General features: G+C 37.4%; 1 protein-coding gene across 3 annotated transcripts; it reads right to left on the bottom strand.

The window, feature by feature from the left end:
- asxl2 (ASXL transcriptional regulator 2) lies at positions 1 to 27,456 on the bottom strand. Of its 3 annotated transcripts, XM_067455385.1 has the most exons (12): positions 27,223 to 27,456; positions 22,728 to 22,810; positions 20,060 to 20,168; positions 16,916 to 17,060; positions 13,658 to 13,776; positions 11,487 to 11,604; positions 11,087 to 11,227; positions 10,845 to 11,005; positions 10,649 to 10,745; positions 9,060 to 9,165; positions 4,975 to 5,608; positions 1 to 4,368 (listed from the first exon to the last, which is right to left on the bottom strand). In XM_067455385.1, the coding sequence occupies exons 1-12, from the start codon at positions 27,277 to 27,279 to the stop codon at positions 2,488 to 2,490; spliced, it is 3,651 nt and encodes a 1,216-aa protein (XP_067311486.1). In that variant the 5' UTR covers positions 27,280 to 27,456; the 3' UTR covers positions 1 to 2,487. The 3 variants fall into 3 exon arrangements, with proteins under 3 accessions (XP_067311486.1, XP_067311488.1, XP_067311487.1); XM_067455387.1 differs by lacking the exons at positions 16,916 to 17,060; positions 20,060 to 20,168; positions 22,728 to 22,810; positions 27,223 to 27,456 and adding an exon at positions 14,563 to 14,672; XM_067455386.1 differs by lacking the exons at positions 16,916 to 17,060; positions 20,060 to 20,168; positions 22,728 to 22,810; positions 27,223 to 27,456 and adding an exon at positions 14,563 to 14,664 and having other exon boundaries at positions 13,658 to 13,812.
- Between the last annotated feature and the right edge of the window lie 405 nt (positions 27,457 to 27,861).

A 27,861-nucleotide genomic window follows, 5' to 3' on the forward strand; every position in this document is an offset into this window, starting at 1 on the left:
TGAAATGTTTTTTATATTTATATACATCTATATCGAAATCAAGATTAATCGTTTGACAGCCCTAATATATACAAGGACATGCATGAATGCATATTTGATATTTAAACTGAACTTAGGACTGGTGGTGGTGTTTAAGATATTGTTGGTCATTCAGAAATGTGCTAACTACTAATAACAATATACAATGCACTAGGGATGGCTGAGCTGCTTGGGTTCATGAGTAATCACGTTGTCTGCGTTCACTCAAACTGATTTGCTGGAATCAAAACACTGAAGGTAACAAATATTACCTCCAGCCAATGAAATTGCCGTTTGCGCATTAATCCCACCCCCACTACCGGAGAAACCAGCATATCTTCTGCTTGTTCTTAAACGTGTGGTATTTAAGACTCTCTTTGTGTGCGTGCGTACGTGTATGTGTGTATGCGTGTGTGAGAAAGAGAGCGAGAAAGAGAGAGCGCGCACGAGAGAAACAGCGCTCTCTGCAAAGCGACGCCAAGTTGTGTGCCTTCACACTAGAATTTACGGTACATCTGATACAGGTATGCTCACATTCGTTGAGCTGAACTGAAATAGACAGATTGCTTAACAGAGAGCGACAGTGTTTCTCTGAGTGTTAAGAGAGAAAATATATCTATGCAAAACTTATTCTTAGCCTCTTAGACATGCACTGGTAAGTAAAATCTAAGAATTTATTAGCCAATGGCTAATGATAGATATTATTTATTTGCCAAGAGTGAAGATTTACTCATATATACGAGTGATTTACTCGCATTGTAGAGGGTTGAGCCAGCAAACAAACTGGGTCAGAGATTGCAGAATCTGCCCAATCTAAAAACGGGCGGGGGAAACGACTCTTTTCAATATTTTGAATTTGGACTGAATTACCCATTTCGATCACTAGCTGTCAATATTACATACTGCACCTTTAACCAGGCGCTTAAAGTGCTGAAACTGCAAATGACAGACAAAAGTATGATAACCTGGCAAATATCCACAGATGCAGTGTAGAGGTCTTCACAGGTCCACTTGGATCTGACCTGAGTCCAAAACTATGATTGCCTCGGACACGGCTATTAGCTATTAGTAGCCTTGGATCTCGGGTAATTTAAAATAAATGTGGTTTTTCCAAATAGACCTGAGAAGACCCAAATTCTTTTGAACTATGTCGGGCATTTGACAACATTTTTATTATTTAAAATAATTCTATGAAAACTTTTTTTAAGTTCTCTCTGAATTCGCGCTTCTGCTTGCAATGCACGGTTTAGGCTCGGTGGATCCACGTTTTTGCCTACCGTTTTAACAAGCAGCATCAGCGTGGATTAAAATAAACTTTAATTTTCTTATGGTCAGGAAAATAACATTATGCCAAAAGTTATAGGATTTAATGAGGTTACAGTAATGAGTGATTGACCTTTCAGCACTTATGATAAGTGCATTTTTGAGAAACGCACGTAGAAAAGGAACAACGTTGGTAACCTTGCACACAGAAATACATCTTCTTATAGCTATGAGGTCAATCAGGAATAGCCATGTGCTTTATTACGCTGTGTGTTTATGCAGGGCTTCTTTTTTTGGTGTGTGTGTGCAGAATCCTTTCGACGGAGATGAGGTAAATAGCTTTGCAGACAACACGAGCGAATCCATGATTTCTTAGGCTATCGATTACATTTTAACGGAGCTATCACATTTATTTTTCCAAAACACTGGTAACAATTGAAAGCCAAACTCAGAAATTACTTGGATCCATCGGGCAGGCAATAATATAAAGTAATAATAAATAAGAAAATAAATAACCGAAAGTAACAGAGCAGCGGCCAAATCAGTCAGGAGGACACCAGGATTTTTCCTGACACTGTCGGGCTGCAGGCTGTGCACATTTCAATGCTGTTTACGTTCGGGTCCAGTCAGGTTCAAAAATAAATGTCATCGGATCAGACTCGGCTCTAATTTTTTAAATTATTTATGCATGACGGGTTCGGGTAAGAAGTAATTCTGTGCGATTTGGTTAGAGTACAGATTTTAGGACCCGAGAAGACCTCTGATGCAGTGTAGTCGAGTGCATTTGCGGTACTTTAAGAGCCGATTCAGGTGTCTGGATTGTAGAAGCACAGCAATACTGAACAGTCCCAGTAAAGCTTGCCATATCACGGTAGTCTGCTGCATTCCCCACAACTAAGAACTCAGAACTGACTTACGAGAACAGCAACATTATTTGATTTGCATAATTCCTTTCCTGAATCGGACACTAAAATAAAGCAGAAAGTACGTGCAAATAAGTAGCACTATTAGCAGGTGCAATTCATTCTTAGTGAATTCCCCCCAATGAATAACAGCACAACAGCCTGTCTCAAATGACATCGGATACATGACTAGATTACCACAGCGAGAGCATCACTGCTGTACTGTTGTAACATTTCTGCTACTCTTACTGCAGTGATTGCTTTTCTTAATGAATGAAAGAGTCGCAGTTTATCCTTATGACCACTATCGTACCACCAAACATGAGACGCATAGTTTGGATGGACCAATGCAATCATCATGACAGAATGCGCCACATCCCTTGCACATAATCATGGCCTTGAGCCGACAGTAGCACTTTGACTGGACGTCCTCCATCCCAGAGGTTTCCATGTAGGCTTGCTCAGGTGAGGTTTCACCCTGACTGCTCTGATCCAGCAGGTGACCTGCAGGTATGGCAGTGACAGTGACGGAAAAAGACATCATACCTCTAGCAGCCGTTTCACCATCACCACTGCAGGACACAGTAGGAGAAGTTGGAGTGTCAGCCTTGCTGTGGTTCAGTGCATGAGGCACAGACATGCTGATAGTGCCACCATACTGAGGTCCATTATGGGCTTTCTGAGACAAAAACACGTGTTGGTGACTGTCACTTAACTGATATCGCTCTGCTTTATCCTGTATATTGCTGCACATATCAAGTGGTGTTCTTGAGCATGTTTCTTTGGTTCTAGTAGAAGTGCTGCCTTCTTCTTTGCTGGATGAACAGCTTAGTGATGGAGATTCAGACTTTATATCAGAACAGGGTTGGGCTTCCAAATCATCATCTGATTTGTTGATGAAACATCCCTGCTGTTCCACTTTGACCCTTGGGAAATTCAGATGTCCTTGAGAGGTGGTATGAGACCCTGCAAGTGATTCTGTCTTCCCTTTTAAACTCTCCTCTGTTTCAATTTTCTCTGTCTTCAGGTTGGCAAGGGCAGAGCTTGTATTACTAGCTAGGTGCGGCCGTTTGCTGCTCTCGGATACTCTACCGTATGTGGAGACATTGAGGAGGTAGTGTCCTGTCATAGCTGGCTTAGATACCCTCTTCCGTCCAAAAATTCCTAGATGGACTCTTTGGTCCAGGCTGCTTTCAAGGTGACCTAACTGACAAGATGGAAATTGAGAGGGTTGACAGTTTGAATCGGTGTGCTTCTGCTCACATTTGAGCCTTAGTGGATGGAGAATCTGGTCCTGAGTGCCAGCTTTGACCAACTTGTCCATACTTCTGACTTGCATCACAGATGAGCCAAAAGGAATTTGATTCCCAAATTTGCTGATATCATCTTGGTTTGTTGCAGCAGTAGTGGTACTAAGGTTCCCTTGATCTCTGGCTGAAATAGCCATAGACTGAACCTCCACCTTGGCTAGTGGCTTTGGGAGGATCTTTTCTAATGGAACCTCTTTGCCTTGAAGAAGCTGAGTGACCAGAGGATTGTTTGCTGGGATTGAAGAGCTAGGCTTGGTCACTAATGCTCCTGAAAAAGGTGTCTGCTGTGGTCTCTGGTTTTGTGCAATTGTGTTTGAGACGGTCACGTTTCCTGTATGACTTAAAGGTGCTAGCGTCCCTCCAGGACTTATGAGGTTATGTTGAAACTTGCCTGTTGGGTTCAACATGCACTGAGTGGTTTGGGACCCCATCAAAGAGCGATTTTCTTTTAAAAAACCATGGCTTGCACTGAAGTCTTGTACAAAACCAGGGTCTGTGAGTCCAGTAAAACCTGAGGAAGGAGAGGTTTGTGAAAGAGTCACTGTGCCTTCAGAGGCCGGAGATTCGGAGCTTAGCTTTATAGGCGAAACAGATTGACTTCTGCTGCTTGCTGGTGAAAAATCTTCTGAAAAGGACCGAGCTGGAGAGGGTGTTGAGGTACCTCCAACTGAGCTGGTTCCTCTTGAGGAAGATGACCCGGCTGCTGCTGCAGCAGCACGCTGTGCGCGTGCTAACTGGGCTTTTGCCTTGATGTCAGCTAGAGTACGTGCACCGGTGCGACCGGGACGAATACTAGGGGGTGTTAAGGGAACAGGAGTCCTTGGAGATACCTGCTCCATAGAGGCAGGGGCAGAGAGAATTCTTGACACTGGGATCTGCAAAAAGAGAGTTTAAGTGTTACTAGCAGAGCCAAAATTCCACTAAAGTTAACATATAATGTCAAAATTATTATAAAGCATTTTTAAAGATATTTACATTTTCCAAAGTTCTTTGTGTGAGAAAAACTCCCTACCACTATAATAGGGTGTTGTGGGTGGTTGCCAGGACATTGCTATGTTGTTGCTAAGGGGTTCTGAGTGGGTTTTAGAATGCTGTTATGATTATTAGAGTGTTCTCGATAGTTGGTAGTGCATTCCAAGGTCGTTGCAAGAGTGTTCTGGTCGGTTGTATACAAGTATGATTGCTAAGAAAATCAATAAATTTCTCCTCAACAAGTCACACAATGTGAGGTATCATTCATAACACAAAAGAAACTTATGTATACACCAGGTGTGACCCTTGTCAACTGCTTAAAGCTGTCAGTAACTCATTACATTGCACCTTGCCGTAAAAAGTGTAAACAGTATGACTAAATATAATGGGGTTCTATTGGCATTTGATGCATCTCATCACTCATCTGGGGAAAACAGGGTGTTACACAGTGCCATTTAATTCTTAGGGTTATTTTTTTCTTCTTCAAAAGAAATAAACCTAAAACTTACTTTGAGAGGAGGTACTCTCTGTTCTAACTTTTCTTTAGCTGTCACAGTGGATGACATTTCTGATAAAGAGACACGGGGCTTCTTCTCTGTTCTGAGCTCTGTATCCAGTTCAGCAGATAATTTTCTCTTCAGAGGCTCAGATGTGACAGCAGTTATTGGAGATCCAGCCTTATTGCTCTCCGTTATCGGTCCAGCCTTTCCCATGGGACTTTCCTCTTTAGTGGTCTGTGTTTCCTTTTCTTTCAAACAGGTGACTATCGCTTCAATAGGAGATACCGGGGTCTTACATGTGATCTCATTCTCCAGTTTTTTCTCACTGACAGGTTTATGATCCACTGCTTTTTGAACAGAGGACTCTAGAGTCAATTCTTCCTGTGTATCCTTCCTTGTGTTTAAGGATAAATGGGATTGCACTGAAGAAGGAGGTTTGACTGGCTCTTCAGGGGGGGCATGTGTTACTGTTGATTTCACATCTCTGGATCTCAACTCCATGTGGATGACCTCTGTTACCAGGTTTATCTTCTGAGTCTCTTTGACAATCTCTGGCTTTTCTGATAGGACTGAGCTTGTAGCTGGTTCAGGAATGTCCATGGCTTCCGTCAGCTCTTTGGATTCATCTATACTCAGTCCAGAACTGAAAAGCAAAAAAAGATAGAAGATTAGCAAAAAGAATGTTAAAATAAACAACTCCCCTATGATACACTAAACTAATGGTCCACTAATCAATTTTCCAATTTTCCAGTCTGATGTTGATTTGAAACCAAAATAAGAATACATGGCAGGGATCACAACGTAAAAAAATTATTGTTATTTTAACAGTAAAAGACTGTAAAAATTATATGGTTATTGGTTAACAGCAAAATTCCAAAATTATAAAATAGAGTGAACAAAATATCTAACCTCACTTAACAGTAAAATTTTGTTAAATTTACAGTTTTTGGAAGTGAAAATGAATTTCATTGTATAATTTATAGTGAAAAAGCGTCAATTCCCAGAATTCCCTGCATTACACTTCACATTTGATGTATTTTTAACTAAATAACTATGTGTTGTCTTAGCTTTTCAATCAGTTATGCACATTAGGGTTTTATGTTATATCTAACATTGTTAAATAAATGTTCATTGCATTACTTTAGTGTCACGTGTTACCATTATGGTGTTTTGTGCCTATATGAATAACACTGCACCTTTTATTATTACCTTTTATTAGTATTTACCTTCTCAGCTTGTGGAAAAGCTGCTTGTGATGAGCTTTGATTCATCACTTGACTCTCTCATCACCACCTGTTTTTGGTGGTTTTCAGTGTATTACAAAGATAAGGTACAAAAAATATATTATTATTTCAATTTGTCGGTATATTAACATTATATCAGTTAATGAAATATATTATATATATATATATATATATATATATATATATATATATATATATATATATATATATATATATATATATATATATATATATATATTTTTTTTTTTTTTTACGTTAAATTTAAGTTAAATCTCTAAAACCTAAAATGTTGCTACCATATTTTTTACGGTAAATTTCTAGCAGCCACAGTTCCCATTTTACCGTAACTTTTAAAGTTGTTGTTTTTTTACAGTGCACAATATTTCAGAGGCACTTGTTTAATTGTGACAGACCCACACGTAACAAGTTACCGTAACAAATTTTCTGGAAAAGTTCATTTCGGCTGGTAAAACCCTTCGCACTACCATTGGTCTTTGGCAATTACTTAATAGGTAGGTGTGATCTGAGGCTCCTTTAATTTAAAGCGACAACAACACAGTTATTTTAATTCTGTAAATCTATTTTATCAAATGCTGTAAATAAACTACTTGACTAGAGTGTCAAATTATTTTGTTATTGAAAGGAAAACGTGCAGCAGATGTTCATTTAAATGCAGCTTCCAGGAGTATGGAATTACCTTTGTCTCAATAAAACTGAACAAAACTTTATAAAACTGAATAAAACTTTATAAACTGAACGAAACGTTATAAAATTGAACAAAACGTTATAAAACTGAACAAAACTTTTTCAGAAACGATCAAAATATGCCATTACAAAAGAAGAAAAACACGCTGAAAATGAAAAAAATGAATTCAGTTGCACAAATGTAACAGGATATTCAGTATGCTTCATTCTTTGTTAATGTTTTTCAAAGATTCGTTTTCACAAACCGTGGATTGGGAATGCATTGCCAAAGATTTCGCTTGCGTTTCTCAGTTTTTTGTTTGCAGTTTTGACACAAACCGCTCGTGGGGCCAGGCTTAACAGTGATCTACTCTGATTGGATAAAGAGCTTTTGATGGACAGGTGAAATGATCTCGCGGTGCTTTGAATTAGTTCGTCAAGATGAGCTCTCAGGAGAGACATGGAGCGGCGGCGGCGGCGGCTTCATCGTCATCATCATCTTCACCTGCTTGTTCTTCAAGGAAGCAATAAGTTTGTGTTATTGAAGTAACCAATAATACCGATAAAAGTTGTATCCATTTACAGTGTGCAACAGTTTGTTGCGGGTTATTGATATACATAGGCGTAATTTGCGGGTGGGACATGTCCCCACCACTTTTTGAAACATTGAAACATCTTGTTGCACAGATGAACCTAACTAATACAAACACATCATCTCTGGTTAACTAGAAGAGCATAATATCATTCGTTTGTTATACAAGTCCTTCTAAAAAAAAAAAAAGAAGCATATTGAGGGTGTCAATGATGGCCTTCTGGACAGGGTCGGGCCGGCAGTCTTACCCATGATTGCGGTTTTGAGTAATGAACCAGGCTGGGAGTTTTTAAAAGCCTCAGGAATCTTTTGCAGGTGTTTAGAGTTAATTAGTTGATTTAGATAATTAGGTTAATAGCTCGTTTAGAGAACATTTTCATGATATGCTAATTTTTTTAGATTTTGGGTTTTCATGAGCTGTATGCCAAAATCATCAGTATTAAAACAATAAAAGACCTGAAATATTTCAGTTGGTGTGCAATGAATCTAAAATATAGGAAAGTTTAATTTTTATCATTACATTATGGAAAATAATGAACTTTATCACAATATGCTAATTTTTTAAGATGACCTGTATAAGAGGCGATATGGCGCTCGTTGCCGCTGTTTGTGGTGCGTGCATGTGCAGTCTATACACAGACGAGCGCTTTAAATGCCTAACGCCGTTGCAGATTTCTATTTGTTCCGGTGAAATCATGAAATAAAATGCATTAAAAAAACTGTTCCCTGCTCTTGATATACAACCACTGATGATATTCAGTATAAATGCAAGAATTAAACATGAGGTTTATATTAGCTAATAAATGAACTATTGATTTTGAAAACATTAACAAAGAATGAAGCATACTGAATATCCTGTTACATTTGTGCAACTGAGTTAATTTTTTTTCATTTTCAATGTGTTTTTCTTCTTTTGTAATGGCATATTTTTGATAGTTTCTAAAAAAGTTTTGTTCAGTTTTATTGAGACAAAGGTAATTCCATACAGGAGCATGGGCAGATTTTCATAACAGTAAAAAAACTTCACTGTGAGCATATTGGGGCCTTAAAGCTACACTGTGTGATATTTTCCCCCATCTAGCGGTGAAAAGGTATATGTCCATCCAGGGAATAATAGATTCTGTTCCTCTCAATTCCGATTTCGTTTTAACTCCTACGGTGGCCGATTTAGTCCAAGATTAACATGGCTTCGACCTCGTCCATGAGTGCCATCGAGTGTTAAAACGCGAAAGGCGAAGCTTGAATTTACGGGTATGTCCCTCTTTGGCTAATGTACTTTCAAGATGGAGGGGTAACATGGCGACCAGCATTCAAACCCCTCACCCGTATGTATTATAAGTAAATATACATTAATGAGCACATATATTTTTGAACGAACTAAGTGTTTTTAGCTAAGAATAAACTAAAAAAGTTACACAGTGTAGCTTTAAGTGACAGTGGGCAGCTTGCTTTACCTAGACCAGGGGTATGCAATCCTGCTCCTGGAGAGCCACCTTCCGGTTGAGTTTCACTCCAGTCTGACCTTTTAAATTTTCTGTTTTCAGTATTTCCATAAGGTGTGGTGGCTGACTTACTGTTCACCATAGTAGCTCTCAAAGAAATGCTCTTTCCAAAGTTCCACCTTCTTTTCCTTCTCAATTTCTTGCCGCATTCTCAGTCTCAACTCTGGAGTAAACTCACCTGAGAACACAATTATGCATAAGCCTCATATTAAAGGGGCTGTTTACACAAAATCATTTTTATCTATAAACTAAACTTTTTATGCATTTTGGCCGTTTACACGACCATGGCGTTTTGGTCGCCTGAAAACGCGAGCTTTTCAAAACTATATGTTTATCATTTATGTAAAAGACAAAACCGCAAATTTGTAGTCATGCATGTCATGTGCATTACATGTTCAGTCTATAGGCAGGAAGTGCTTCTTTACAAATTGACATCAGCAGAATACAGTGTTTTTAGTTGTTTTCGTGTGAACAAGATCGATGACAACATTGAAAAATGCAAAGGAAAACCTTTTCCATTTTAGTACATCGTTGTTGTGTAAACGTTCCTAAATATTGCAGATAAATCTGCTTATTAACCAAGTACCTGTGTATGTGTGTGTGTGTGTGTGTGTGTGTGTGTGTGTGTGTGTGTGTGTGTGTGTGTGTGTGTGTGTGTGTGTGTGTGAAACTAAGCACCAAATAACTTCTTCCACTGTAAAAAAAAGTTTAGTTCTAAAGAGTTGTACTTTTTTATATTATTTTGATAGATACTTAAAAATATGTACATACACATTAAAGGGTTAGTTCACCCAAAAATGAAATAAAAATGTTATTAATGACTCACCCTAATGTTGTTCCACACCCGTAAGACCTCTGTTCATTATCGGAACTCAGTTTAAGATATTTTATATTTTAGTCCCAGAGCATATTCAGTCTATGCCCACTTCACTGTCCATGTCCAGAAAGGGAATAAAAACATCATCAAAGTAGTCCATATGTGACATCAGTTGGTTGATTCGAATCTCTTGAAGCATTGAAAATACATTTTGGTCCAAAAATATCAAAAACTATGATTTTATTCAGCATTGTCCTCTCTTCCGTGTTTCTCCAAAAAGTCACGTGACTTTGGCGACCCAAATCATTGATCGATTCACTGATTCATTAACCGTTTGAATCTTTTTGGAGGAACGCGGAAGAGAAGACAATGCTGAATAAAATCATAGTTTTTGATATTTTTGGACCAAAATGTATTTTCGACGCTTCAAGAGATTCTAATCAACCAACTGATGTCACATATGGACTACTTTGATGATGTTTTTTATTAGCTTTCTGGACATGGACAGTGAAGTGGGCATTGACTGCATATACTCTTGGACTAAATATAAAATATCTTTTTGGTGAACTAACCCTTTAAATGAAGACTGCTTTGATATTGCCTCCTCTTGGGGACTGACATGTTTAGATCACATGACCTGTAAAATACTACTTATTTTATCTTGGTAATCCCTCAATCACCAAAAAAGAATACCACCAAATAGGGTGTCTATAATTATGCCCAAAAACTTTTTCTTCTGTGTGATGCTGTATTCACACTGAGAAGTAAAACAATCAAGACCAATGATGTATCAGTCAGTGAAATTAACAAAAAATGCATTTAAGAAATGAGGACAACAACTGACCCTCTGACAACCTCTCCTTCCAAGATTGTGCTGCTGATGTAAAGAATTCATTGTTCAAGGCAGAGCTGGTCACCTTCAAAGCCCCATCCATACTAGCCTAGAAACAAAGAGTGACAACTCAGCACCAAAATTGGATAATCAATAACAATCAGTGATTCATGATCCACAAAATGTATGTTCTTCTGCATTTCACTACCTGCTGGTCAACCTCTGGCAGCATCTTAAGAAGCTTCTGTTGACAGTCTGTAGGCAACAGTGAGAATGTGTGCTTGTTGATTAGTGCTCGCAAGTTGGTGTTGACAAGGATGGAATCTGGTGTCTCAACATCTATCTCACACCTGGTACGTCTCAGTTGTCCTGAAAATCCAAAGCGGTGGGATCAGCTACAGCATCTCATGTGGTGAGACAAATGACATAAATCTGTGTGAAGATACTCACTAGCACTGAGCCGGCTGGAGCGCTGAGTAACCTTTCGGGCACCAGTCGGGTGGCACACATCTGCTTTGACAGAGGAGGACGAGCTGGAGGTAGAGTTCTGTGGACTGGCAGGGCAGCGCTCTGTCTGTTTCATCTCCCAGGCTACAGCAAAAAGACATAGGGTCTTAGATTTCTTTTGTATTTTCATGAATATGCAGAACCATCAAAAGTTTGGACACACCTGAAGAACATGCTTTTATTTCTTACATCACAGACAGGAAGGTAAAATTAATAATGAAAAATATACAGACAATTTGCATCATTTATATTTTGGTTAAATGATAAATAGGTGTCTAGTGAAACTAAAAATACTCAAAATCAAAAAATCAAAATACTCAAAAAAATCAAAAACTGTAGTTACAGGTTTTAGAGGAGTCACGAGCCATATCTTTGACAGTCTTGAGGAGCAGCCGTGGGCTTGAAGCATTGGGGATTCCACATTGCCGACGTTGGTTCCTCTGCTGCTGCTGTTTCAGTGCCTATAAATGAAGAAGGGCAAAAAAGGAGAACGTCAATAAACCCACAGGTTACATAACATAGGTTATACGCAGAGAGGGTCTCTCAAAAGGTTTAAACCAGTCAACAGTGATTAATATCATTGTAGGTCTAGAAAGTTGAACTTGTAAGGAATTATCTTGGTTTCCATCAATTAAGTTGTAATTATGTAAATAATAATTTATATTAACTACTTTTAATACATTTTTAATTAATTGATTATCCAAATGGCATTAATTACCACATGGTTATTTAATATATAAAGCATTTTTACGTTGAATTGCAAGAAACAACAAAACAAAAAAAACATGTGATATACCGTTATCGTAATATACAGTCAAATCAAAATGTATTCAGACACCTTAAACATTCTCACATTATCCTTTTATTCACTATAGTTTAGAAAATGGTGATAAAATATGACAAGAACTGACAGTAACTTTGTCAGAACGGATTCAAATGGACTGCATTTATATGGACTGCATTTATATAGCGCTTTTATCCAAAGCGCTTTACATTTTTGCCTCACATTCACCCATTCATACACCGACGGCGATGTCAGCCATGTAAGGCGCCATCCAGCTCGTCGGGAGCAGCTGTGGTTAGGTGTCTTGCTCATGGACACTTCGACACTTGGTCAGGTGGAACCGGGGATTGAACCACCAACCTTCTGGTTTGTAGACAACCTACATGAACCATAATGTCAGATAACTTCGATAGAAAGGAATGTAATGGATTACATTCAACCAATCAGCTGTCAGCTGTTAAATTTGATTACACAATTAGATAATACCAGGTCAACCAATGACCAAGCAATGCTTCATTTTGTTCAGTCTGTGGTGTAAAAGGTTGCATTTGCAATTAAAGGAAATACACTTAAACAAAACATGGTCAGGTCAAAGTGAATGAATAATTTTGGTCACAAATCTTTTATACATTTTTACAGGTAGTTCATTGTATGAATAATTTTTGGGTATAAAATGTCACAGATTATTTTATTTTGCTATCCTCACTTGTATAAATGAACTATATATACTATAGTTTCCTAGCCTAGAAATCTAGACGCACCCTAGCAGAAGCATCTAATTTGCACCCAAGGCGTCTAGCTGGTTTGCGAGCTGGAAAAAACAAACTCTGATGATGAACAGCGGTCTTTCGAATCGGCTTTGGCCACGACTCTGGCCAAAAGAGTCTTTTTGACTTTTTTTTGAGAAAAGAACGGCACTGAAGTCATTCTTAAAGGAACTGTGTGTAAGAAATGTATTTCAATTAATCATAAAATGGCCTTAATATGTCACTAGATATTAAGAAATTGTGTTAATTTCAAATATCACTGACAACAGTACTCCGGGATATTGTCATTTAAAAGTTGTTGTTGCAGCCCTCAACTGATGTTGATGTTGACATGTTGTGTTTTAGCCTGAAGCTCACCACTCCACCTATCTACCAATCACAAAGTCAGTAGTGTTTCGGCATCCGGGTTGCCAGCTCTGCTCTAGTTACAACAGCTGCAGTTACAAACATTCCTACAGGATCCTGCAGCCTATCTGGCAACCTCAAGTCAGGGGGAGGGGGCGAGGGGATACATCACTCTACAGTCATTTGAAAGTGATTGCAGTACCAATTTTGGCCACAATCTTACATACATTTCCTTTAAGAAGGGAAGATGTGTTCTGAGTTTTGCTGAGTTTAAACTAGCTCCCCTTCACCTTCTTAGTTGCTCTGTTTGGTTGTAGCACTATCCTATTGCGTGCAGAGAGAATCTGAAAGACAACCATTTATCCCACTGCTCAGATTAAGCCCTGCAAATGGTGAGTTCCCAGATCCAACATCTTGATGTGGGTCTGGCTTGTCAGGCTAATAGTTTCCTGTACCCACTAGCAAAAAAATAAAAATTAATCTGGTGTCTGAATAATTTTTAGTTTGACTGTATATTAAAACAAATACTATAAAAATAAGTCCTCTATGTTATTTGCAGTAATAGTTATTTACAGCTCGAACAAAACAAACAGTATTAAGAGGTATTAATGGCAGCACCTGTTTGAGGGCCTTCTTGCTGTGTTTCTGTGATGGGGACATGAGTTTGCTGCTGGAGACTGATGGAGACGAACAGCGAGACTGTGGGGAGGATGGCTGAGACTGCAGTTTTGCTGGCACTGAGAATGATTGGAAAGCAATACATATTTGGACATCTGTACCACAAACACAAATGAACATGTACATGATTACTTTTAAAAATTCGGACATTTTTTAAATATATATTTCGTCATAAAGTTGAGTTGTTATCTTGCAATAAACACTGGAAATGGCATTGCGTTTACACTGCTTTTTGAAACAGCTATAACTTATAAATACACATTTGCTGGAAAACGATATACACGGTGTGATGATTTGTTTATAAATGCCAACTGCAACCCTTTCTTCTTGATTCTTCCAAGACTATTAATTCTCACAAGTCATCTGTTCAGTTGGTTTGTTTAAGTTTTTAACGGCATGTTAGCACCAGGGGTATTAGTCCTCAATCCAGCCAGCTAGATAACTTTACATTGTGACACGTGAATCAGCAGAATTCTCTACATCATTATTCAGTGTGTCACAAAAAACAAATGTTTAAATCTGCAAGGCATAAAAAAATGATTTATAAATTCAGCTAAGATGAAGTATACCAAAAAGTCAAATACCTATGACTTTTAAACTAACCTTGAAAAAATAAAGACAAAATGTATTTCACTAGATTGACGCAGTCATCCAAGCACATTTATAAAAGAAAGAGTGTTTTCAAAAAATACTTTCAAACAAACTCTCTGTGTAGTCTAATATGCTGTGGTAATTACTTCCTGGTCTTTGCCCAGTTGGTTTCACTCTCTGACACAACAATCCTAATTTTCTTAATTCACAACATTAAAGTTTCATCAGCATATTAAGATACATTTTTTACTTACAGTACTTTATTCTGCATGAATTCCCTCTGTTAGAGTGCATTATCCTCAAATATTTAGTTAAAAAGTTTCTACAAGACAGCTTGAGGTAAAGCCTGTGTTTGTCTAGATAACTTCGTGCTGTTCTCAAATATATGAGGAAGTGGTATCAATCTTGCAAAAAAGTAGAGTAGAACTTCCTGTTTAAAGGGTGTTCTGCATTCAAAAAAATATTTTGACTTGAAAGGAGCAAAACTACAATGTGAGGTCATTTATACATATATCAGAACTAGCATATAAGCAGAGGTGGACAAAGTACACAACTCTATTACTTGAGTAAAAGTAAAAGTACTACTGATATTTATTTTGTCAAATATTACTCCGTTACAAGTGAAAGTTGTAAAAACAGATTTTTACTCAAGTAAAAGTACAGAAGTATTTGTTTTCAAAAGTACTTAAGTATCAAAGTAAATTTCCTTTTTTTATGCTAATGCATTATTTTATTATTGTTGTATAAATGCACACTGTCATCATGGTTTAAGTCATATAGTGATGCTCCATCTGACATACTAGCATATGACTAACTTAAACTAATTTAAATACTTGTATATAAGTTTCAAAGCTCTTTACAAAGCTGCTGTCACTTTAAGGCGGAATGCACAAGTACAGTACTCAAGTAAATGTACTTAGTTACTGTCCACATCTGCATAAGTTACACATTCATGATTCAGAATGTCATCTCCATCCCACAACACACAGAATGAGTCATATCTAATAGTGATCATGGGACCGTAGGTTACTGATACATTTACATATAGTAAACCATTTTACATGCACAAGTTTACATAACAAATTGAACTACAATTTTATATTTCTTCAAATCTTTAAATATTAGTGACAAGCTGACATATTTTAGCCACTTGATGAAAATGTGTTTTTGTTTAGTATGTTGTATAAAATAATTAATATTTTGAAGAGACATTGTAATCAAATAATTTTCTCATTAAACTGCATTACGATATATGCTTCACAATCATACCCTGTTATAAAGATCATATGCACTTGCTCTTTGTTCTTTAAAAATCATAAAAATCAACTTTTAATTAATATAATATTGTGTGACTGGATGTAATATAACAAAATATAGGTACAAATGCTTTTACATTGTGTGGATGTTACAGACTCAATATGACACATGACACAATGTACTTCATGTAAGATGATGGCAACCTTAGGACGAAAATGCTCACCCAAACAATGATGAGATATTTCAAGAGGCACAACCATAATAATTAGCCACAAATTGCATTTTCTTTAAAAGAAATTGACTTTTTTAAACAAGAATCTCTCACCTGCTCACCCTGTAGAGTATATTAGCTGTAGAGCATTAATATTTAAATATATTTGTAACTAAATATTTAAACACACTACCATTAAAGAGTTTGTGATCTGTAAAACATTTTTAAAAGAAATTAATACTTTCATTTAACAAGGATGCATTAAAGCAAGGACACAAAAATTTAAGGCAGAATTGTTTAACATTGATAATAATAAGAAATGAGCAACAAATTAGCATATTGCAATGATTTCTAAAGGATCATGTGATGCTGAAGATTGAAGTAATGATGCTGAAAATTCAGCTGTCATCACAAGAATAAATTACATTGTAAAATATTAATAATAGAAAACTGTTATTTTAAATTGTAATAATATTTCACAATATTACTTTTCTTGATAAAATAAATGCAGCCTAGGTGAGTATAAGTATAAAAATCTTAGCAAACCCAAACTTTTGAATGGTAGTGTATGTCGCATTTAGGGGTGCAGTGAGTAATATTTATCAGGATCTGTTGACTGAAATACTATATAATATACATAACTGTTCCATGGTGTACAAAGACACAAGTGTTGTTTTTATTACCTTAAAATTAGCCATTTTAATCTATATACACCGCGGGTCCCCTTACAGTGAAGTCACCTTTTGCTACGTCATGTTACTACAGTAGCCCTAAATGGACCAACTGCTCTACAGAGCTCTAGCTACTTTCTGCTGTCTCAGATGATGAAATCTTTGTCCTGTGTCTGCAATTCACAACCTCACCACTAGATGCCCCTTAAATTTACACAGTGCACATTTAAAGTATGTAGATCTATGTATGTTAATTAATGAAATTAATGAAAGTATGTTAATTAATGAAAGTTGAAGTGCTACAAATGGTAATATCAAAACATTGTTCTGTTTCAGTAATCCAAGACAGGCCTATCCAGTGGCATGAGTTTGGAGTGGAACTATCTAAGCAACGACAGACAGGAGGAATATTACACACTTCAGCTCTAAGTTTATCTATTCAGATTTCATAAAAATAGGGTAGACTACCTCTCCTTGTCCACCTTCCTCTGCGTCCATCTTTGTTGTAGGTAGTGGTGCTGGTATTTTCTGTGCATCGGGTATCAGACATGCTATCACTGCTGTCCTCTGAAGCCTCTTCTGACAGTTCCTTCGCCACATCTCCAATGTCCTTCTGTTCACATACAAATACAAACCATACACATTAGATGGCCAGTATTAAATTTCATAAAACAGCTCATTTGAATCGGACCAAACATATAATGTTAATTCATACATTTAATAAATCATTAGGAATGTATAGAGCATAAATATGTAGAAAACTTCTATTTTTTTACTTTTTTCAATTTTTAAAAGCATCATTGACAAGTGTGGCTTGTTATGCAAATGTTAACTGAGCATTAATTAATTCTAACAGCAAATGGCACAGTAAAAATTAATGCCTGTCAACAGAGCCGTAGGAACTTTAGACAACAGACAAGCAATATGTAACTGGCGTTTATATATATATTTTTTTTCCATCTTTAATCCAATTGCATTTAAGGTATACATGTTATTAGTACAGTACCTTCCACTAATATCAGCACCCTTGATAAATATGAGCAAAGAAGGCTGTGAAAATAAATCTGCATTGTTAATCCTTTTGATCTTCCATTCCCGTGAGGGGAAAATCTCATTATGAAATAAATGTTTTTCTCTAATTCACATTGGCTAATTATTGCAACGTCCTTTTTGCAAGATAAGAGCTCTGAGTCTTCTCCAACAGGGTATATGCAGAAATCCTGAAGTTAATTTCAAGACCTTTTTAAGACTTTTTAAAGACCTTCTCAAAATATTTTAAGACCTCATCGCACTTCAAGTTTTAATCGTCAACAAACCTTTAATAAACAGTTGTAGTCGAATGTAGACTTAAAATCTCTATCGTAGGCCAATTTTGTATTTCTTACATTGCATATCTGTTTCGCAACGTATGGAGGGCGACATTACCTAACTGCGCATTTCGCAAAATACATGACGTCACCTGTAGACGGCGCTCGCCAGGGATGGAGATTAACTTTTTTCAAAGTCTACCACTCAATGTTTTTACCAGCCACTTTTTTGTTTTTAACTGACAATGTGTAACTGCACGTGAAAATTAATACTACAAGCTCTACAATACTTAAGCAGTTTATTTAATCTCAAGTCTCAATGAAATACAGACATTTTCACGATGATTTGTGGTCTTTTATGGCTTTCAGTTTTATGGTTTTTAGTCCCAACAATGAAACTATTCGTTCTGGCATCTTTGAAGTGTGTTGACAACATACTGAGAAGAACATTGTCAGTAGGGACGCACCGAAATCACTTCTTGGCCGAAACCAAAAAAGAAGAAACAAAAGCCGAAAACCGAAAAATAAAATTCAAACTAAAATGTTTAACTTGACCTCACTCATGTGTACATTAAATAATAATGCACATGCCTACTGGAATGCAGAAAGGTACAGAAATTGAATAAAGTAATCAAATGTAAAATAACTGAATATTTAACTGTTTAAATGAAAGATTAATCCTTATTAAACTTACAAAAGCTATTCAATCAAGAGCATTGTTTAATGTCAAACTAAATATAAGGACATCACTCAGGCAGCAGTAAAGGCTACTGCGCCTTTAAGACCTGATGTAGGGATAATATGTTCGTCTTTCTCGACTGTGCATACTATACAGTTCACAGGCATATTCAGACTATGTCTGCTACGATACTCATCAAGATGGACATGTTGACATACTTCTTGTGTGAGTTTGTCTGTTTAAGCCCAAAACTGGAAAGAGAACTCAATATTTGCGCGCTGTGAGACGAGCGCGCGCTCTCGGATGATGCACAGCGTCAGATCTTCTCTCAGCGCGCGTGCGAGTCTCACAGCGCATCTTCACGCGAGTGATGACGGAGAAAACGACTGGTTATATGCGCACATACGGCAGCACTCGCATGCATTGAACAAAGTTTACAAAGAGGTGAAACAGCTCGGTAGGTGGAGCGAGTTTACCCGCCACAACTCAAAATCAGCCGCATTTGGCTGGTGGCGGTGCTAATTTCCACCCTTGGCGCGCGCGCGCTCCGAGCCGATCTCAGACTAAGCGCCCCGTCTTTTTTTAATACTTATGGGGATGAAAAGAAATATATTCATAAATACTTTTTGGAGTCAAACTCTTTTGACAAAGCTTGAACAAAATACTTTCAAAATTTAAGACTTTATAAAGCCGTGATAAGACTTTTTAATACTTTATAAGGGTCTTAATTTTCCCAAAATTGATTTATCACCTTTTAAGACTTTTCAAGACCCCGCGGATACCCTGTCCAAACTCATCAAGCATTTTAGAAGAACACCTGAAAAGCGATTAGAGACCATTCCTCCATACAGTATCTCTTCAGATTCCCAGCTCCATGTTGGTCCTTCTCCTCTTCAGTTCACCCCACTCATTTTCTATAGGATTCAGGTCAGAGAAATGGGATGGCCATGGAAAAAGCTTCATTTTGTGCTCAGTGACAAGTTTTTGTGTTGATTTTGACATTTGTTCTGGATCATTGTCCTGATGGAAGATCCAACCACGGCCCACTATAAAATTTCTAGCAGAAGCAGTCAGGTTTTGATTTTCTTATTTGTTGGCATTTTCTAGAATTCATGATACCATGTACTGTATCTGAAAAAGATGTCCAGGACCTTCAGCAAAAAAAAATAGGGCCACAAAATAAACAATCTACCATTATATTTAACCGTGGACATCGGGTACTTTTTATCTCTGTTTGCACCAAACCCATCTATTGTGTTTGCTGCCAAAAAGCTTTTTTTTTTTGTTTCATCTGACCACAGAGCCAGGTCCCTTTTAAAGTTTCAGTCGTGTCTGACAACTCAATATGCAGTTTTTTTTTTTTTTTGGATAAGCAAGGAGGATTTTGCTTGAAACCCTCCTAAACAACTTGTGGTGATGTAGGTGATATTTGATTAAAAAGAAAAAAATCTGATTTATTTTCAGCCTTCTTTAATCATTTTTACCAAGGCTGCCAATATTAGTGGAGGGCACTGTATATACAATCTGAGAATGTAATCTATGATTATATTTGTATTGACATGCCTAGCTACATGACCTGTGTTCAGACAAGTTTCTGAGAGTTGCGATGTGATTAACCTTGTTTACCTTCAGTGTATAGACTCCCATTCGACCAGGGACCTTGTAGAAGATCCCTTCCTCTCCACGTGAGTTGGTATGGAGCATGGCATTGAGACAGGCTAGAGGGGAAGTCCCACTGAAAAATGAAAAATCAACAAATTTAATCAGTCACCATCTTTACATAACTGAAAAGCTGTCACAAAGATCACAGTTCAGTGGTTGGTTTCCAGATATTTGTGCATGAATGTCAAAATTAATTTAAATTAAAGTTCCATATTATGCCATTTTTACAAAGTCCTGATTTGGGCGAGGGTCAACTAGAATAGGTTTTTAATGTTTAAATATTTAGAATATTTTTCACATATTTTACATTGTTGCAGGCAGCAACTCTTTTCACAGTCTGTCAGTAACTCTCTGTGTAGTTACTGTCACTATGAAGCCCCTTCTTCTGAATAGTGCAATGTGCTCTGATTGGTCAGCTGGACCAGTGTGTTGTGATTAGTCACATGCATTGTGTGTTTTAGAAATGACACACTTTAGCATAACCGCAAATTTTAACACTAATAAAGATGCATTCACACTACCAGCGACACACAGCAACAAAATGACAGGATCCCATTCATTTCAATTGAGAGTGGACGATTTTCAGCATCAGTAACCATTGCCAACTGGATATGGCGTATCCAGCGACGTACCAAAATTGAGATCTGTTAAACTTTATGCAAATGAACAATGACTTTCGGGAGTGAAAATAGGAGTTACAGTTTCAGTTCCGAGGCAAGATGAAGGAGAAGCTCATTTTAGCAGTCAGCAACTGTCCAATAATTTATGATATGTCTCCGTGGTTCTCACCGTGCTGACTCCGAACCTGAATGGTTTTGTGAACCCAGATAGACCACCATTTGCCATTTTGCTGCAGATAAATAGCCACAATGGCAAAGAACACTCGCTGTCTCATGTTCATATTTAATATTTGGCATTTAATGTACTGATTCCATTTAATAATAACAATAATAATAATAAGTTACATTATATATAACGCTTTTCTGGGTACTTAAAGCGCTTTACATGGAAAGGCGGATTCTCCTCCACCACCACCAATGTGCAGCATCCCTTGGGTGATACGACAGCAGGCATTTAGATATATTCTTTTCCTTCGAAAAATGTTTGTTTGTAATGGCAAAAAAACTGATTTGTTGTATACAACATTTGTGAATGCAAACAGTAGTAGGAACGCCCACTAGCAACCTCACCACCACTGGCGACAAGCAGCGACAAAGTCGCTGGTAATGGGAATGCACCTTATATATGTATAGGTGGCCAATCTTTACTAATTCTACACAAACATTAAAATGTAGTACTTCAAGGCAAATTGTACCGTATGCAAAGAAAATATAATGTAATGTAGGGACAAATATGTGAAAGGGGGTGATTTTTTGTATTACTGTTTTATTATTAACTTTTTTATATACTTTTTATTTTTGTGCTTTTGTGATTTTTATTATATTACTTTTTAGGTTATGTTTATTTTATTTCACTTTTGGAGTTTGATTATTTCCAGTTAGTAATTTTAGTTCCTAATTAACTTATTTTAGTCAAATTTTCATTGAGTGTTTTATTTCAGCTTTCTTCCAATTAACATTTGAAATAGTTTTAGTTAAAGGAAAACTCCGGGGAATTTGTAAGTTAATCTTGATCGTTATACCTTTGTGAGTACTGTCTATATATAAAAATAATAATAATAATAATAATAATAATAATAATAATAATAATAACGAACCAGATTGGTGCTTGCAACATGGAGCTATTACAGTTAATGTCTAAACATAAAGGGTGTCTTTGTGCCTCTTAACAGACACTGAATGCAATTCAAATATCTGTCCAACATGAACAGGGCCCTTAAATGACAACGAGATGCTTTTAGCCACTTAGCCATTGTTTAAATTCACCTAAATAGTGTTTTAGACAGCTAGCTGTAGTCTCTGTTCGTTTTTTTTCCCCCATAGACAGTAATCACAAAGGTATAACGATCAAGAGTAACATAAAAAGTTCTACTTTAAGAGTAATAACCCTAAAGGAGTTCAATTTTTAGTTTATTTGTTTTGTATAACTTGTCTTTGTCAGAATCACAAAGCAATTTTTCAGAGTTTTAGTCTTGAATAAATAATCGTAATGATGGGATAAAGGAGACTAAACACGCATTCAGTACACAGATATTATGAAGCATCTTACAACAGAACAAAACCAGAAGCACAACAAGCCACTAGCCATTTCTGAGGACAAGCACTATGGTCTAAGCCATGGCCATTAGGTCCTCACTCTTGAGGTTTATACAGTTCCTTTGCATGCTGTGTCAACTGGGGGCATGTTAATAGCATGCATAGGGATTGGCTAATGGACTAGTTAGTTGGAGGGAAGGGTGTACTACTGTGTAATCTTACCTTCTGGAAGACAACAGAGAAATGAAACAAACCAACAAAAAAAAGAGATGTGATAATTAGATATGTTGCCGCATTAAATTTTGCTTTGGAAAAATAAAATAAAATAAAAGACAGTAAATAAAACAGAAGAGGTAAATGATGTGGTACAGTTCAGGAGAAGCCTACACAATCTACACAAACTAGAAAGAGTGTTTGATATAAAATAGCTATTTTAATAAAGAAATACCCAACAGACATCTGGAGAATGACCTCACCTTATCTCCTTCAGCCTTTCTCTCTGAATTACTTGCAGGATCTCTTTATGACTCATTGGTGTGTTGGGGTACTTCTCGAGCACCTGCGAACAGAATTACGTGAACAAGTGAACAATTCAGCAATGACTCACTATAGCAGTAACCGCAGTGAAAGGATGAAGTGGAACGAATGGTCAGTCCAAAAGGAGGTTTGCTAGACAATAATGCCTTTGAATTCTATCATTAATTGACCTCAGTGAAGCAGACAATCCCGTCCTGTGAAACTAGCCTAGTTCTTACTGGGTCAGAGAAACGAGTTAGTTTGGGTGAGATACTTTGAACTTTGATCTACATTCAAAAGTGGTTGTATTTCGAGAGTTTGGGAAAAGCAAACAGACTCTAGACATTCGAAGTCATCTGTGGCTTTTAGCCACACATGAAGTCAACTGCTGGATGGAGGCCCAAGAGCCGCTAATCTTCCATCCTGCATTCACCCATGCATCTTTTGCTTACATGAAACCCTGTTTCTTGTCTTAGACACAAGGCACATACAGTGGCCCCAAACTCTATCTGGACACCAGCATCATTTTAGTATTATTGATATACTACTATAGTTTTTTTGTTAAAGTGGGCATGGTATAAGTAATCAAATTTGCCTAGATCTTTGTACATAAGAGGTCATTTGAACCATTAATTCCTATACGTTTTCTAGTTTAAACCATCCTACTCATAGTAAACAAAGCACTTATTTAGTCAAGTTCCAAAAACACTGTGGGATTGTGGGATCTGACATCACAGATACAAATACATTTATAACTGCTTCAAGAGCAAGACACTGACAAATAGTTATACATCATAGCACCATAGGCCCCTCTGTCAGGTGTTGGGTCTTTACGACTGACATTTACTTACACTGGATGGGAGCGCTGCATCTCATCAATTTAAAAACAAATAGAACTAATTTTAATCATTAACGCCATCTACTCTGGATACTAGGGGTGTCAACAATAATCGATTCGGCGATGCATCGCGATGCGGGGCATGAACGATTCAGCATCGATGCGGCAAAGTGCCATAATCGATTATGTCACTGTTTATTTTCTGGCGGACGATAAAGTTGTGAAGTTTCAAATACTTCCGGTTCCAGGAGAATAACAACAACAACAAGGAAGATGGCTGAGGCGGAGGGAGATGACCGCGATAGACGGGTTATTAAAAACGCGCTAACGACCCGAGGTGTGTAGGATTGTTCGTATATATATTTTGCACATTCATAAATTAATCTATAATGACGAAATACGGCGCAATTCACCTTTATTCCACAAGGTGGCAATGTCTGATACCCAATAATGAAGTGACGTTTCACTCATAGTTACCTCTGATAGAAAACGAAACAATAATTATAATTTGCAAAACTTGAAATGGGTTAGTGATTTACTTCAGAGAGCAAGTACTAAACACAATCATATGTTAGTGTCACTGTCTCTTGATGATGGATGTGGTCAAGAAGCTGTCAGTGATCAAAATATTGATTTTGAAGACATTGAAAATGAGTTTGGAGAATATGCTGGAATATGAGGCAGATCCTGAATATACTGGTAAACGAGCTCTGACGAGGTCATATGATGATGGTATTAAACATCTGCTCAAACTGATCCCTTACAAGCTCCAAAAGGTAACGAAATAGGTTTTATTTTATTCTTCTGTAGCTGTTACTCTAACAACAGGAGTTTTATATATTATCAAGACAGGTAGAGGTCTATCCATGTTAAATATAGATCTGGGTCGCTAACGACCTGAATATGTAAGAATGTTTGGTGAAACAGTCATGCATTTAAGGGTTAATTGCATTTTATTTAATTTTATTTAATTACATTTTATTTTATTTAATAACTTTTATTTCAAAGATACAGGAGACACATAGCAGCCAATACAATCTGTTGTTTAATATCTGCTTGTATTGCCTCATGACTGATGAAAATGATGACTGATTTGCTTTGTGTGCCGTAGAATTTTGATGCATCACAATGCATCGTAGAATCGAATTGAATCGAATCGTTACCTGGTGAATCGTAATCGAATCGAATCGTGAAGGCAGTGCCAATGCACACCCCTACTGGATACAGTACAGATGCGTGTGTGTGTGTGTGTGTGTGTGTGTGTGTGTGTGTGTGTGTGTGTGTGTGTGTCGTTCTGCACAATAACATGGCGCACTGATTTCTTAGTGTTTTTTCGCGTTGCTTGAGCTTATAATGCTTTTGTTCTTTAGGCATATTTTTTACACATACTTTTAATTGTTTTAAAGCCTTAAGATATAACGTAAGTGTGTTGTGTACATTGCCTAAGCTTGTTCATAAATGGTGACATGTTGATAAAAAAAAAAGTCTCTCTCTCATTTTCTCAAAATACCTAATTTAAATAAACAAATATTCAATCTTTATGAGCCCAAATATTCAAATACAATATTTTGTGAAAATGCCCATCCCTACTATGTACCCATCCTCTGATGGCTACTTCCAGCAGGATAATGCACCATGTCACAAAGCTCGAATCATTCCAAATTGGTTTCTTGAACATGACAATGAGTTCACTGTACTAAAATGGCCCCCACAGTCACCAGATCTCAACCCAATAGAGGATCTTTGGGATGTGGCGGAACGGGAGCTTGGTGCCCTGGATGTGCATCCCACAAATCTCCATCAACTGCAAGATGCTATCCTATCAATATGGGCCAACATTTCTAAAGAATGCTTTCAGCACCTTGTTGAATCAATGCCACATAGAATTAAGGCAGTTCTGATGACGAAAGGGAGTCAAACACAGTATTCCAGTTATGGTGATGTTAATATAATAGTATGGTGTTTCTTATAATCCTTTAGGTGAGTGAGTGTATAGCACTACCAACGATTGTTATACTTTGTTCTCAAAATGTTAACGTTAACAGCATTTGCATTGTGTGACTGTGTATTTCAGCTGCTGTGAGAAAAGTCTAGAAATGACCCACTGAAGAACATGCTCTTCACGTGCGTTACTACTGGACTCTTTCTTTATGTAAAGGCCTGCTTGAATTTCCCGCGTAAATCCTCCATATCACTCAAATTATAACACATTAGAAAAAGCTTACCGTTGTGAATGGGGCTAAGTTTTGAATATTGGCTTGTGTAGGCTACTTGCTAAAAAAAAACATTTTGAACCAAAAAAAATAAAAATAAACGTATGGACTGTGGCTTTAAGTAACACAGCGACACCAGCAGTTACAATGGGAGGCTTGAACAATCAGCTTGGTGAAATTAAAGGTAATTTACATCTTCATTTCTGTGACAGAAGTGTTTAATGTGACATTAAGTGTAACTGGGACTTGGAAAAAAAACGAGTTTCCCTAATTTCAGAACACCACTGCATGCCACTGACTTTTGTGTTTTGCCTTTATGCTGTAACTTTCTTTTCACTCACACGAATTGGACGGTTTTTATTGTAATTGCATGCGTCTACGTTCATTGTACTGTAAACCTGTTATGCAGTCATGTCATAAGCATTTTCAGTTGTATTTGCATATTCTGCTGCAACTCTTTCGAATATTACGATTTGGACAAAGAGTCAGTTCTTGGTCAAAGGTGTGGTTAAGCTGTTGACACTGAATAGGAGATGTCCAAATAATCCACTCTTTCGAGGACCGCTCTGACTGATTTAGAAGGATTCGTAAACTAATCGTTTAGTCAGATTCGCTAACCGATTCATCAAGAACATCTGACTGAAGACTGGTTCACAGGTTGAACAGCGCAAACAGGTGCATAATCAAAATCTGTGCATATGAACCTTCAGCTTGAAGAGGACACTTGTATCTCTGAAGTCATGTCCAGTAATAGTGTAACTTATCTGTCGCATATTACAAACTGAGACTAAAGTAATATGCAACAGCAATGCGCAAAAACAGTTCGTCTGAATTCAAAATGCCATGGTCAAAAGAACAATAACGGCGTCAAAAAGTAAACAAGCTGTTTGACAACTCGCGGTCTATAAAAACAAACCATACTTAAGCGGACGGTGATTCTAACCGTCTACAACAGAAAACATTGGCGAGTTAAAAAGCAAAGGATCATATTAAAGTGTCCTTGATATTTAATGAAAATACGGGGATGTTTTTGTGGGTTAGGTGAGCTGAGCTAAGCTAACTGGCTAACCAGCGAAGTGTCACTAGTCTACAAGCGCGCTAAGCTGCCTCGCGCGAGCTAGCAACTGACAAGACCGTCATGCTACACGTTTCAGCAAAACACTTCCAGGATCAAAAAGTTCCTAAATGTTACGCAGTTACGGAGAAAACCATTTCATGCACGCGTTATGTCATACTTCATAGTGTATGGATCTAAATTCACTTTGGCAACACCAACCGAAACCAGGCCCCGAAATGCATACGCAATACTTCGCCTACACCAGAGCGGGTCATGAACTCATAAACACAGTTGTACAAGTGGGAGCACAAGGCGAAAACAAGCTCTCAAGAAGTCTTCAGTTTTACCGTTTTGGCGGCCTCTGCCCACGTCCTCCCCTTTTTCTTCTTCGGTTTTTCCCTCATGTCGGCGGTCGGTCGCGAAAAATCGACCAGGGTGCTATAGAAAGTGTTGGTGTTGCTTTAGTTACCGTGCAAGACCTGCCATCTCTGCCATATTGGGTTTTTACTGTAAGAGACAAATCATGTGACCCTCTGGGAAACGTCATCTACTGTACGATGACAGTTCAGGGGAAACCACCTACCTAGGGCTACTCTCTCTCTCTCTCTCTCTCTCTCTCTCTCTCTCTCTCTCTCTCTCTCTCTCTCTCTCTCTCTCTCTCTCTCTCTCTCTCTCAATTGTTTTCGCTTAACTTCAATCAGACACACACACACGCTTACACATAGTATCACTTTCAAGCGTTTACACCAATCAATTTACATTCGACGCATTTAGCAGATGCTATTTAGCCTATCATCATGAATTTACAACATGAGCTTTTCTTCCCATGCTATTACAGTGGTTAACAGATAGACTATATATATGTGGCAACAATATATATATATAAACAATAAATATATATCTATTTTTAAGTTAGCCTATATAAGCAGACGTTTCAAGCAAACATTTCACAAAAATTTGTTTGTGAATGTATGAATTAACAACAT

The sequence above is a fragment of the Pseudorasbora parva genome, chromosome 10, assembly GCF_024679245.1.
Source record: "Pseudorasbora parva isolate DD20220531a chromosome 10, ASM2467924v1, whole genome shotgun sequence".
Classification (NCBI taxonomy): Eukaryota; Metazoa; Chordata; class Actinopteri; order Cypriniformes; family Gobionidae; genus Pseudorasbora; species Pseudorasbora parva.